The sequence below is a fragment of the Suncus etruscus genome, chromosome 18 (genome assembly GCF_024139225.1).
Source record: "Suncus etruscus isolate mSunEtr1 chromosome 18, mSunEtr1.pri.cur, whole genome shotgun sequence".
Taxonomy (NCBI): domain Eukaryota; kingdom Metazoa; phylum Chordata; class Mammalia; order Eulipotyphla; family Soricidae; genus Suncus; species Suncus etruscus.
In genome coordinates this window covers 41,665,124-41,677,947 of record NC_064865.1, presented here as the reverse complement: position 1 = coordinate 41,677,947, position 12,824 = coordinate 41,665,124, and the positions used below count along the sequence as shown (strand labels likewise).

Here is a 12,824-nt window from a genome sequence, read left to right as displayed (position 1 = left end):
GACTATATGGGATGCTGGGATTTGAACCACTGTCATTCTGCATGCAAAAGCCCTACCTTTACGCTATCTCTCCAGCCCTAGTCGGTCAATCTTTAAAACCAAATGGACCAAGTCAGATAAAAGCCAATGTTAAATTAAAAAAAAAATAGCCTTTTATAAAAAAATACAAATTGCAGTTTTTATACTTTTTAAAGGATTTTATAAGACTTCTTTTAGATTCCTTTTTTGGTAATCTCAAGCAACAAAATTTATATAGCAACTCATGAATAAAGTTCCAAATTATTTGAGTAGTTCATCCATTGTACATTAACAGATCTGCAGAAAAGGTAAAATTATCCTAACTATAATAAAAGCATGCAATTTAAGTAAAAAAAAAAGAAATAATACAAAATTTAATAACTAGTTCTGCGTGCCCTTTGTAAACAATACAAGTTACAAAATTTTGAAACTGAAATTCAACAGAATCTTGATTAAAAAAAAAGCCACCATGGGGGGAAAATTGGTTACCCATACCTAAAATTAGATAATAAAACACAACTGCAGTCACCGTCAGTTTTTAAGTGGTTATCATCTCAAATTTATCTTTAATATTGTAACACCCAAATAAATTTTTAGATCATGAAAATTTGTCTTCTTCAGCTACAAAATATTTTTATAAGTGAATTAGTCATCAGGCTATGCAACTGTAATTTGAGAGTAAATTCAAAAGGGGCAGTTGCTCCTTCTAAAATATTATATTTATGATATAGATATAGATGCTCAAAGAGTATAATTAAAACTTGTTTTTTAAGAGATCTAGACTACAACAGGACTACAATACTGACAAGATGTAATTTACGTACAAGTCTATTTAAAGATTGCATCTTTGGGTCAACCAAGGTTGGGTCTCAGCATAACTAACTCAATTTACATGAAAAGTCCTACCTTTAGTCTTAAAGGAGAAGTTGCAGTATGTGCAATGGTAGGGGCGCACATCAGTATGGGTTCGTATGTGCTTCTTTAGCATACTAGGCTTCTTACAACGGATTCCACATTCTTCGCAGATGTACTTTCCTCTTCCCCTGCCTCGGACATAGACATACTCTTCATTTGATTTATATCTAATTTTAGAGAAAAAAAAATGAACGGGGAGACTGAATACTATCACTTTGAGAAATGACTGATTAAAAGAGCAATCTAAAATAATCAAGACAAAACGTTCAGACTCAAAATAACTTTTAAGCTAGTCAAAAGCAACAAGGGTGTTTTAAATTAATATGTTAATAGTTGATTCTAACCAGCTGAATGTACTCAATAATTAGTTTGAACTTATTTACCCTAAGTAACTGATCTAAGTTTTACCATCAAAATCCAATCACCAACACTATAATTGTTGAGTTATATCTGAGCTTCAATCAGCACTTAACTGGAGTTAAGTTGAACTACAATTGGTTGGAACAATCTGTTTTTCTTATCATCAAATTCACAAAATGAATGAACTCCTCTGAGAAGAGATTTTTCAAGTCATTCCTCTTGTAAATCAATGTGAAACACTGGACTCCCTGAAAAACTAAGTTAATTCCTAGGACTTCCAATGTTTCCTAAGTATTCATTTTTAGGTATTGAAATGGAATTAGTTAACATCATAGTAACATGTATGGTGCCCTCATGATTCTGCTAATATCTGAGAAATGTCTAACATTTGACTAAAACTGGCATGGGAAAGTGTTCTGTCACACAAAAGGAAATGTACATTTAAAATCTAAGTTTAAATGTACATTTAAGAAGTAAAATTTGTACTTGCCCTCCATCAAATATTTTAATTCTTCTTGGTTCACTTTTGATTAAGGAATTTTCTTTATCTTGCTCACTGTTAATTTCAGAGGCATCTTTATTGCTGAATTCAACTACTGTGGACTTTTGATTACCTAATGCTCTCTGAAAGGAAGAAAAAAAGAGAAACTAATTTAATAAAACCGTAAAACAAACATGCTAACGTTTCACTTGGAAATTAAACACGTGAGAGTTAGAGTTCATAAAATGCATTTCAAAAAAATGTAGTAAGTTTAAAGGTCCTTTATGCTATCTCTTCCCTTATTTTCATATATCTCTTTAAGCCAGAGCAAACTGATAAACATTCTATTTTAAAACTCCACCACAGTTCAACAACACCCCCATATAATTGCTTCACAATTCCCCACTTTGGTATTCACATATATAAGAGGAAATTTTTTTAACAGAATAGTCAACATCCTTTCACCTAAGAAATCACTCATACTGCAAATTAAGCTTATGTCTTAAAGATTTTGTTGTTTACAGATATAAAAGAATTAGTTACCTTTTGGTATAATAATGATTTATATTCCTAATAAACATGACTAAGAGCTTCAAATTCAATGTAAAGCAGAAGCCCTATTTCCCACTATTTCATTACCCTTCCTCCAAATACTCGAAAGCCATAATTACTGTTTAAATTTTATAGCTTCTCAAAAAATGTTAGACATTAGTATCATAAAGCCAGGATGAAAAGTCAGATTTTGTTTAATAATTATAAATGCCTAGCAAAAAATGGCAATGATCATGGAGGTGATAAAAGTGTACTTACAGATACACTATAGTAACGCCACTTAAGATTTTACATGATTTTTTAAAACCTCACAACTCACAATTAGTAGTCTCACGCCTCAATCCATTCCATTCACACATAACCTGATGTGGTAGACAGAAAATGAGTTTATATCCCATGAGAAAGGGTTTAGGTTTAAATCACTTGTCCAAGGTCAAGTGTTGACTTCAATCCTTTGGCCAAATCCAACACAAGGCCTGACTTTCATAATCTAGGGACTCCTCTGAGATGACTTAATAGTGACAGTTAAGTGATGGTAGGATGTATCACTGTAGGAAAGGAGGCTTATGTGGCCTTGGAAACAATATTCTGGGATCCCAATATCAGGAGTAAAGAAAAGCAATTTTTTTTTTATTTCTGGCAAACACATCTTTTCCCCACAATCTAAAATCTATGCTTTTCCTTGTATATCATTAACAGTAATTCTTGCCTTGTTTTCACCAAATTCCACTGTCTTTTGCTCACTTTCTTACGGGCTTCTATTCACCATTACTAAGGAGCTATGTGTCCAAATCCCTGTCATTTCTTTAGTCTTTATATGTTCAGCTATTCCATGGCATTTTATGCTGGTGAGCTTCTTGTTCCCTTTAGTCTTTTTTTTTTTTTATTTCGAGCGAGGGAGAGGGGCAAAATTTGGTGATGTGCAGGGCTTACTTCTAGCTCTGGTTTCAGTCCTAGGGGACTCAAGGAACCATAAGGGGTATCCAGGAATCGAACCTAGGTTGCCCACAAGCAAGGCAATTGTCCTATCTGCTGTACTACCATAACTCTGGCCAGGAAGTTCTTTTTAACTTTAGTGTTCTTTTCCATTTTGAATGATCAATAAATCTATATTTAGACTGTGAGTCAACCAACTACCCAAGCTTCTATCTCTATAGTCACATACTCCTATGACTCAAATCTCCAGATATTCTGTCAAATCCATCTTTATTGATGATTTTGCATGCAATATCTTCTTCCTTAATCTATGATACATTACATCTTCCGAGTTCTTTTTCTTTCCTATGGACGTCCCTTTCAGTTTCCTATGTTAACTCTCCCAACTCATACACTCCTTTATACAGTTGTTATCTATAGGACTCACATAAGGCCCACGTCTCTTACTTTCATGTTTCCTGAGCATCTCATTAATTTCTCCCAATTATATTCTCATGAATCTTCCCCCTGTACCTCTTCAGATCCAAATTCAAATACACATTTCCTATGTGTAATTGGTCCCCTAGACCCTGGTTCTGAAGGAAAGTCAGGTTTCATTGACACTTCAGCAATATACTTGAAACTCTCAGGGGTCTCAAACTCAATTTACCTGGGGGCCGCAGGAGGCAAAGTCGGGGTGATCCTTGAGTGCAAAGTCAGTAGTAAGCCTTGAACATTGGGGTGTGTGACCCAAACAACTAAAACAAAACAAAACAAAAAAAGATTCCTCTAGGGCAGGGCCACAAAGTGTTGTATGGAGGGCCATTTGCGGCCCATGGGCAGCGAGTTTGAGACCCCTAGATCTAGAGTCTAGATATAGAGTCTAGATCAATTCTTACCATTAGGTCTCATCTTCCAAAAATGATTTAGCAGTTCTAGAATAGAATCTTCATATTTTCATAACATCATACTTCAAAAATGGTTTGGATGAACCACTTTTGACCGAAAAAGCAGCAAAGGCAATCCACCAACAATGCATATTTTTTTACTTTTATTTGTTTATTTTTGGGTCACACCTGGTGACACTCAGGGGTTACTCCTGGCTATGCGCTCAGAAATTGCTCCTGGCTTGGGGGACACTATGAGATGCAGGGGGATCGAACTGCTGTCTGTCCTAGGCTAGTGCGTGCAAGGCAGATGCCTTACCGCTTGTGCTACTGCTCTGGCCCCATATTCTTTTATTTTTATCTACATTTCCAGCCTCCAAGTAAGACAAGTGTTCTTTATCTGAACTAGGTTTTGTCTTATTACCATATAATTAAACAGACAATTAAATTTTTTTTGGTTTTGCATTCACACCTGGTGGTGCCCTGGGGTTCCTCCTGGCTCTGTGCTCAGAAATCACTCCTGGAAGGCAAGGGGCGCCATATTGGATGCTGGGATTCAAACCACCATCTGTCCTGGGTCTGAGGCATGCAAGGCAAATGTCCTACCATGGTGCTACTTCTCTGGCCCCTAAATAGTTTTTCTTATTGGGGTCCCTAGTAGTGCTCAGGGGGAAAGGATGAACGAGGACCACTCCCAAACATCAGGTTGGTGGTGTAGGTCTAAAAATTCTGCTCATGGGCTGGAGAGATAGTATGAAGGTAGGGCATTTGCTTTGCATGCAGAAGGATGGTGGTTTGAACCCCAGCATCCCATATGGTCCCCCGAGCCTGCCAGGAGAGAGTTCTGAGTGTAGAGCCAGGAGTAACCCCTGAGCGCTGCCAGGTGTGACCCAAAAACCAAAAAAAAAATTTTTTTTTTAAATAATAAAAATTCTGCGCTAGGTCGGGTACAATGTACCATTAAGTGGTACTGGTACCATTAAGCAGTGCTGAAGATTGAACCAGGTATGTCAGGGTATTGTTTTCTGCTCCTAAATTTAGTAGTTTAAACTTTCATTTTTTTTCCCAGCAATTCCAGAGCTGTGATTTAATTTCTTTCATTTGTGTATTTTCCTATTGTGGAGAATGAGGATGGGCCATACCTGTGGTGCTCAGGAGCTATTTGGCTCTATGTTTGAGAGAGTGGCCCCCAGAGTTACTTGGGGGAACATACAGACATAATGCTATGGTTTTGAGTCAATATTGGCTACATGCAAGGCAAGTGTTTTCACCCCTGTATCTCCAGTGCCACATCCCAGACTTCTGGCCTATCCTCTTGGCCCTCCTCATTCTTGTTTGGCTGGAAAATACCACTACTTACTTTTCCAAGATTCAGCTAAAACATCACCACTTTTTAAGTATCTTCCCTGATTCTACTCCTGCTTAATGTGATGACAGTACTGGGAGAGTAGCTCCTTCTAAAAGTTGTACATACTTCTATTATAATACAAAAACTGTGATATTCCCTTCAAGTAAATATGCTTATGAACCTGTATAATATGCTTGCAAACCTGTAGAATGAAGGACCTTTATTTTAAAATATCATATTTCAGTGTTATAGCTATTATGGTGCACTGTGTCCATGTAGTCAGCGACAGGCCCAAGGGCCACATTTTAATAAGCAAGGCAGGTACACTGCCACGAAGCCCCTCAAGCAAAGACTTCAAAATTGGAACGTTCAGAGACAAAACACAAAACCCTTAACTTAAATGATTTTTTACCATTTTTATAAAAGCAACTTTAATAAGACTGTCTCCATAAACTACCCAAAGTTATAGTTGTATGACCTCATTGTCGAAATGTTTAAGTTGTTAAGTGCATGGGTTGTTTTGTGATATTCAAATTCTAGAGTGATTCTGAGAACTACTTTAAAGGAGGACGTTGCGGGATAAGCATGGCAAGGGAGAGGTTAAGTTGGCCTGAGACGGGGTGAACAGCCCAGCTTATAAATTTCAAATGAAATGGATCAGTCACCAATAATTTATATGTCTGCAACCATGCCTGTGCAGTGACAAAACACAGACTCATCTTACTTTACTCTAATAGTAAAACCTTAATTAAAAAGATAAAATGAGGGACCGGAGAGATAGCACAGCGGTGTTTGCCTTGCAAACAGCCGATCCAGGACCAAAGGTGGTTGGTTCAAATCCCGGTATCCCATATGGTCCCCCGTGCCTGCCAGGAGCTATTTCTGAGCAGATAGCCAGGAGTAACCCCTGAGCACTGTTGGGTGTGGCCCCAAAACAAAAACAAACAAAAAAAGATAAGGATGATGGTGCAGTGGTAGGTCATTCACCATGAATGTGGATGACCTAGGACGGACCACAGTTCAATCCTCCAGCATCCCATAGGGTCCCCCAAACAAGGAGCAATTTCTGGGCACAGAGCCAGGAGTAACTCCTGAGAATCACCAGGTGTGGCCCCAAAACCAAAATAAAATAAAATGAATACAATATTAATCAAATGTTTTTCAAATATTCAGATAAAGCAGATTTTAAAAAAGTACTCAGGGCAAGTTATCATTTTCCAAATATCTCAAGACAGACCCATTAAAATTATGAGTATGATTCCTAGGGCAAACATATTCTTTCCTTCCACTAGCTGCACACATCAAGCATAAGCTGTCATTCGAAATTAAAATACAACTTCAATTAAAATGCTTAAGCACAGCAAGACATTAAAACTAGTTTGCATAAATTCTTTGACCATAAAAGCTATTTCAAGTACCTTGCTTAAGTTGCTTTTCCACTTGCTTGAATAGACCAATAAATCTGACTTGGAATGGGTGGTTATTGCTTGACAATACAGTGATTTTCCCATCTTCTGTTTGGAATTAAGAAGAGAAAGAGCAACTTTTGTAGGCAAGCCGAGGGGATTTGGATTACTATTGCTGACTGTCCAGTCTGCATAGGCCGATGTTTTCTGGTCACTCTGCAGCTGATGCAAGGCCTTCTGTCGTAACAGATAACACCAAGTAAAGCTGGTGGTCGTCTTCAAGCTGGGGAAAGAGAGCTGCCGCGTGTCTCCAGCCTCAACCACTGAGAGCATGGTACTTGGCAGTTGACTTTGCTCGTGAATATTCACTTTGTTGCCTTGATTTTTAATCCTTTCTTGGTTATTGTCGAGACATTCCAAAGGGGAAGCATGAGTACTTTCTGAAAGGACAGGTGAGGTTTTAACCGTCAGGGCGAGTGATGGGGATGACTTCAGACTTTCAGTCTCTTGCAGTTCTTTTATGGGTTCTACAGTTAAGGTCTTCGAGTGCCTGGATGATAAATTATCGGCTGGTAAAACATTCGCCAAGTTACTAGATTTACTACCAATTTCAGTCTGGTAAAACACATCCTGTTCCAGTATCACACCTTCAAGGGGCTCCGTAGTACAAACTTGCCTCACTAAGACAGGTTTCTTGTGTTTAACTTCATTCACTTTGGAACTCAACGATTCTAATGGTCTAGTCTCTGTTGCACATACAGCTCCATTTTCATCTTTAGCGCGTTTTTGGTGCTTTTCCATGGCAATGTCTAGACTATTTGCTGGAGAAAGCATCCTTTTACTCGAAGCAGAAGATTCTTGTTGTGGGGAAAGTCTACCGACAGACATTTTCTGAGCTGGGGGCATAGGTTGTGACAGAGAAGAATTTGAGTCCATCTCTGAAAAGACATTATTGCAAACAAGGTCTTCCTTCGGATTTGGCAAAGCATTCAGATGATCTTTCTGTGATTTTGGCATGGGATTTTGTTCACCAATTGGCACGATACTCTGACTAGCCTGGCAAAGAGGCTGACTGGATAGGTCTTGGGTGACTAGAATTTGTGGCAGCGGTGTGACGGTGGCCAAAGAGTAAGCTGGAACATTACTCTGCAGATGCACAGGTGGCGTGAATGATGGTGGCACCTTCTGCACCTGACCACTGAATGGCCCAAGCGTCAGTGGTGGCAGAGGGCATGAACTGGACATGGTAACTACTAATTTGGGTGGTAATGCTAGTGGGGTCGCTTGATGGTTGGCCTGAACAGGATCTGCAAGAATTGGCTTTGGCAAAGACTGTACAGAAGAGCAAGACTGACTGGCAGTGAACACCTGACATTGAAGTTGATATTTGGGAGCAAAGCAACCCTCATCTTTAGAAGGTACACATAAACTGGGCCCTGAATCTTGCTTGACACTCTGTGTAGACACTGGAACATTTTTGTGGCTAACAGGAGCATGGATTGGATTTAACAAATTTATACCCAAAAGTTGTTGGACAGGAAATATGTTAGTGGCGCTGGAATTTGAAATTTCGGCTTGTAGATCTTTAACTTGAGTTTGGGAGTACAAAGCTTTTGCTGGAAATTCAGCTAGAGATGTGTTGGCCAGCTGTGGTCCAACATTCAGTCTGGGAAGAGTGACCATTTGGAAAGACGATGGGTTCGCAGGAGACAGAGTACTCTCTGGAGCTATGCTTAAAGATATCTGCCGAATCAGTGGGCCCCTCCTTCTCTCTAAGAGAGGCACGTGCCCAGGTCCACCAAGGCCAGAAGGAGATGTTGGGGGTTGCATTTCAACGAGTGGGGCTTTCTGAGATGGAGTTATGCTTCCACAGTCAAAAGATTTGCTTCTGAAATCAGAGACCTCCATGGAAGTCTGCATGCAATTAATCTGTTCGGATGCAGCACGCCTCATTTCCCTGGGAGTTGCAGGAACATTAAGTGTATTAGAGCCTGCTGGCATCATGAGAAAGTCGGCTTTATTTAGAAAATCAATTTTGGGGGAAGCCTCAGATTTAGAAACGTCCTCTATGTCCAATGAAGCTGAGAAACTTGAAGTGTGTGACAGAGAACTCTCCCTACTTAGACTCCTGGAGAGAGTGGAATCAAAACTCGATTCAGTTGAGGAATGCTCTATCTCAGCAAGACGAAGTCTTTTCTTTTTGGGCGGCAGCTTCTCTGTTGGCAGTTTGGACAAGGTCTCACTACGCTGGGGCCAACTGAATTTGTCTGATTTTTCGTGATCATGGCCTTGGATTTCCAGGTCCCGGTCTGGTTCTTCTGTGACCAGAATTTCCGGGACTTGAATATTGTGCTGCCGAACGAGCCTCGAGGACTGCCCTAAAATGTGCCGTTCATTTGAAATCTTTCTTGGGCCTTCCTGAAGGTCTGCTTTAAGGGCATCTGAGTGAGTGAGCTGGGGAGCAGAAGGCACATTCCGACAAGTGCGCCCTTCTTCTTGGGCTACTCCTGTTCCTTTCAGAGTCCCAAGCTTGACTGTCTTGCTCAGTTCCTGGAATGAAACAGGGGAACCCCTTTCGAAAGACTCAAGCTTTTCGAAGGAATTGGGTCTACTTAGTGAGTTGGTATGCTGGATGACTGAGATCCCAGCTCCGTGTCTTTTCAACTCGACTTTCTCTGGGGTGGCTGCTGCATTGACCTGCTGCTCCAAGATGGTAGACAACTTGGGATCAATGCTCTGGTCGGGACCCCTGGCAACAAGCTGCATTTGGGAACTTTGCAACTGGATGTTTCTCTGCTGCTGGTCGTTTGTTACAGAAACATTATGCCTTGGCAAAACAGAAGCTGAGCCTCCATTATTTGGAAATTGAAGCCCCTCAGAGTTTTTAGGAGAAGATCCACTTTCATTTTGTTGAAGCTCATCATCATCCCCCACACTTTTCATCTTCCGCCTTTTTCTGATCTGGGGTGTCTGTTCCCAGACCCCCATGGAACCAGCTACTCTGTAGTGTAGGATTTGAGGCTGTGTGCCACTCAGACCAGGGCTGTGTTCGGGTTCTCTCATGGTGACTTTGGTTTTAGGTCCGTGCAACTCTGAACAATAAAATTTCTTGTGGTTCTCAAAATTTTCCAGTTTTCTATACCGGTTTCTACAAGTTTCACACTCAAACATTGTTCCGCGCCCTTGGTGGGACTTCTTTTTTTCCAAATGTCCAGGCGCTGAGGCCTTGTTCCTGGCAGAGATGACTTCACTGGTGGCCCCACAGCCCTGGTAGCTCTCGTCCAAGGACTGGCTCGTACCAAGAATATGATTTTCGTTTGCGGAAGAGTCCTCCACGGCAGCCTGTCTAACCAGGGTCCGGGGATGTCCACTTTGGGGCACAGAAGTGTTAGGTCCTGACACAAAGACATCATCATAGAGGGCTCCAATTTTGTCATCAAAGGACTGACTTCCCCTCAGCGGATGTGGCGGAGGTATTATGTTTGCAGGGACTGCTGAGTAACCAGTGGTGGGCATGGAATTACTTCTGGTGATAGGCAAACAATCAAGGGAAGGAACAGAGAGAAGAAATACTTGCTTCGATTTTTCAGTAGGGGTAAAAGGGGACTTTGGTATGTCAGAGCTTGAGCTGGTTCTCCGACCCATGGGTTTTAAGTCGAATTGGAAAGAATCTTTAAATATGTATGATTTGGGCGAATCGATGCTTCCTCGTCGGGAAAGAGAGGTTCTCCGTGGCTTTACACTATCTAGCTGCTTATCGTCTACCAAGGCTTCATTGTCCGAGATGAGCTTCGAGATTCGTTCCTCCAGAGTTTTGGTGGCCAAAGGGGGACGCATCTGACCTGGTTGCAATGCTTTGTCCCCCGCTGGCAGGATAGGAAGTGCTGGTGTGTTGAGACGAGGTGTAGGGGGCCCGTTATGCTTACTTGAGTCGTGGTCTGGGATTGGTAACGATTTGGCAAAGGGTGTCGGTGGACTAGCTGTCTGATCTGCACTTTCGGAACGGGAAAAGTAGCCCGAATCTGTACTTCCCAAACTTCGGGGGCTCAGAAGTTTCCCTTGTTGCTCCTGGGAGTAATCTGTTGCCTGCTGCCTTTGCAACTGGGCATGTGCTGTTCCTATATGCGACTCTGGCTTTCCTTTTGTCTGGCTCGCGTCTCTTGCCTGATGACACTTCTCACTGATTTCCAGGGAGGACACCCAGGGTGGATGTGACAATGCACTGGTTACCTGGAGGTCCTTGGGTTTTGCACAGGAAACATCAGCCTTTGAGTCCAGAACCTTGGGGCTCTCACCTCTTAATGGGGACAGGTTGACAGGGTGGACCACCACTTTTGGCAGTTCTGTCACCAGTTGGGATTCTGAAGACCTGTCCTGCGGCAAAATGTCACCAACCGCCTGCTCTGGATGGCTCAGAACTGGGGCTGATTTGAGTAACGCTTCGGAACTTGAGGCTGTTTTGGTGACCTGCGTGGGCTGCAAATCCATGGAGCCCGAGTCATTCTGTCTCTCATCCACAGTGGCATCATCGTCACTTTCCCCACTGTCTTCGACATCTGAGTGGATGCTAAGTGCTTTGGTAGACTCGTGGGCCAGAAACAAGCCACCCGAGTCTGGTTGCAAGACGAGACCCAGTTTGATCGTATGGGCGTGAGATTTTTTGTGCTTGTACAGATTACTTTTAGTCTTAAAGGAAAATCCACAGGTCACACAGGGGTAGGGCCGCTCGCCGGTGTGGGAGCGGATGTGTTTTAAAAGCACACTAGGCTTTGCACAAGCTCGATTGCAATACTCACAAATGTATTTTCCTTGCTTCTTGGGCTTCTGATCTTTCAGAAGAAGATTGCACATTTGCTCTACGCTGTGGTTGACAACAGAGGTGACGGGGGTTGAGTTATAAACTGGTGCGGGGGGTGACTGTGTCACATGAGTGGGACTTATGGACATAGGGGAAACAGAATCCATTTGCTGGTTTTGAGGGATAACCTGAGTTCTAGTGGGAGGTGGAGTCAGACCTACTGAAGAGGTCACTACTATATTACACACTTGTTCCAGCTTGGCAGTCTCGTGATTTTGCACATTTGTCAGCGACCTGGTGAAGCCTGAACACAATGGAAGCTGTTGAGTGAGTTGGTTGGGTTTCAAGACCAAGTGTTCAAGCTGATTATATGTGTGTGGAATGGGTTGTGCTGCTGCTGGCTCCTTCTTTGGAGCTGCAGGCACTTGGATGGCGTATGAGGTACTGGAAGAAGACGGGGACTGGGTGACAAATTCTTGGGATGTCTGGCTGGGGGCCTCTACTGAGCAGTTTTGCAAGTGTGAAGGGGGTGGTGCAGCCTTATTTGGTCTCAGTTTTTCTACGCTGACTGCATCAGAGGATCCCTTCTGTGACAAGGTGCTCAGTTCTGGCTCCATCGCTTTCAGTAAGACATCAAATGCGGTGCTGGCATATGGAGAGGAAGGAGTCCGACCATTGGAGGAGATACATTCACTGTGGTCAGTCCTGGTTTTGCTACACAACGAGTCACATTTGCCATCAAGAAAATTTAATTGGGAGGGCTCTGAGCCTTCTGATCGCCAGCGACGTAGTTCTGATGGGTGCTGCAGAAATAGTGGCTTCTTTGAGGACAGGGATTCTTCCAACTTAGAGGCCTCAGCAGTTATCCCCGGGGCCTCTCCATTGTGTCTGGTCGACTGCTTTCCATTTCTCACAGGGCTGCGGTGCTGGTGCTTGGCAGGCTCCGCAGCTCTCTGAAGAACTGGGAAAAATGGCTCTTCTGCATTCTGTTTGTGTTTTGCCTGAAGAGGATTTCTCAGTGGAGACTTGGGTATTTTTTTCAGGTGATTCTCAGCTACAATCTTTTTCCGTTTCACACCTTTAAGGGATTCTGAAGTTCCTTTTGTTCCAGCCTCTAAGATCTCTATTCAAAAAAAGAGAAAAG

The 12,824-nt window shown here is 42.1% G+C and overlaps 1 protein-coding gene across 1 annotated transcript in view; it reads right to left on the bottom strand.

Annotated features, from left to right (window-relative positions):
- HIVEP1 (HIVEP zinc finger 1) overlaps positions 1-12,824 on the bottom strand; it is a 149,032-nt gene that overhangs the window by 28,517 nt on the left and 107,691 nt on the right. Inside the window, exons 4-6 of the mRNA XM_049765232.1 lie at positions 6,895-12,803; positions 1,784-1,917; positions 925-1,100 (exon numbers count right to left, since the gene is read on the bottom strand). Coding sequence (XP_049621189.1) covers positions 925-1,100; positions 1,784-1,917; positions 6,895-12,803 — 6,219 coding nt within the window. The remainder of the gene's footprint in view (positions 1-924; positions 1,101-1,783; positions 1,918-6,894; positions 12,804-12,824) is intronic.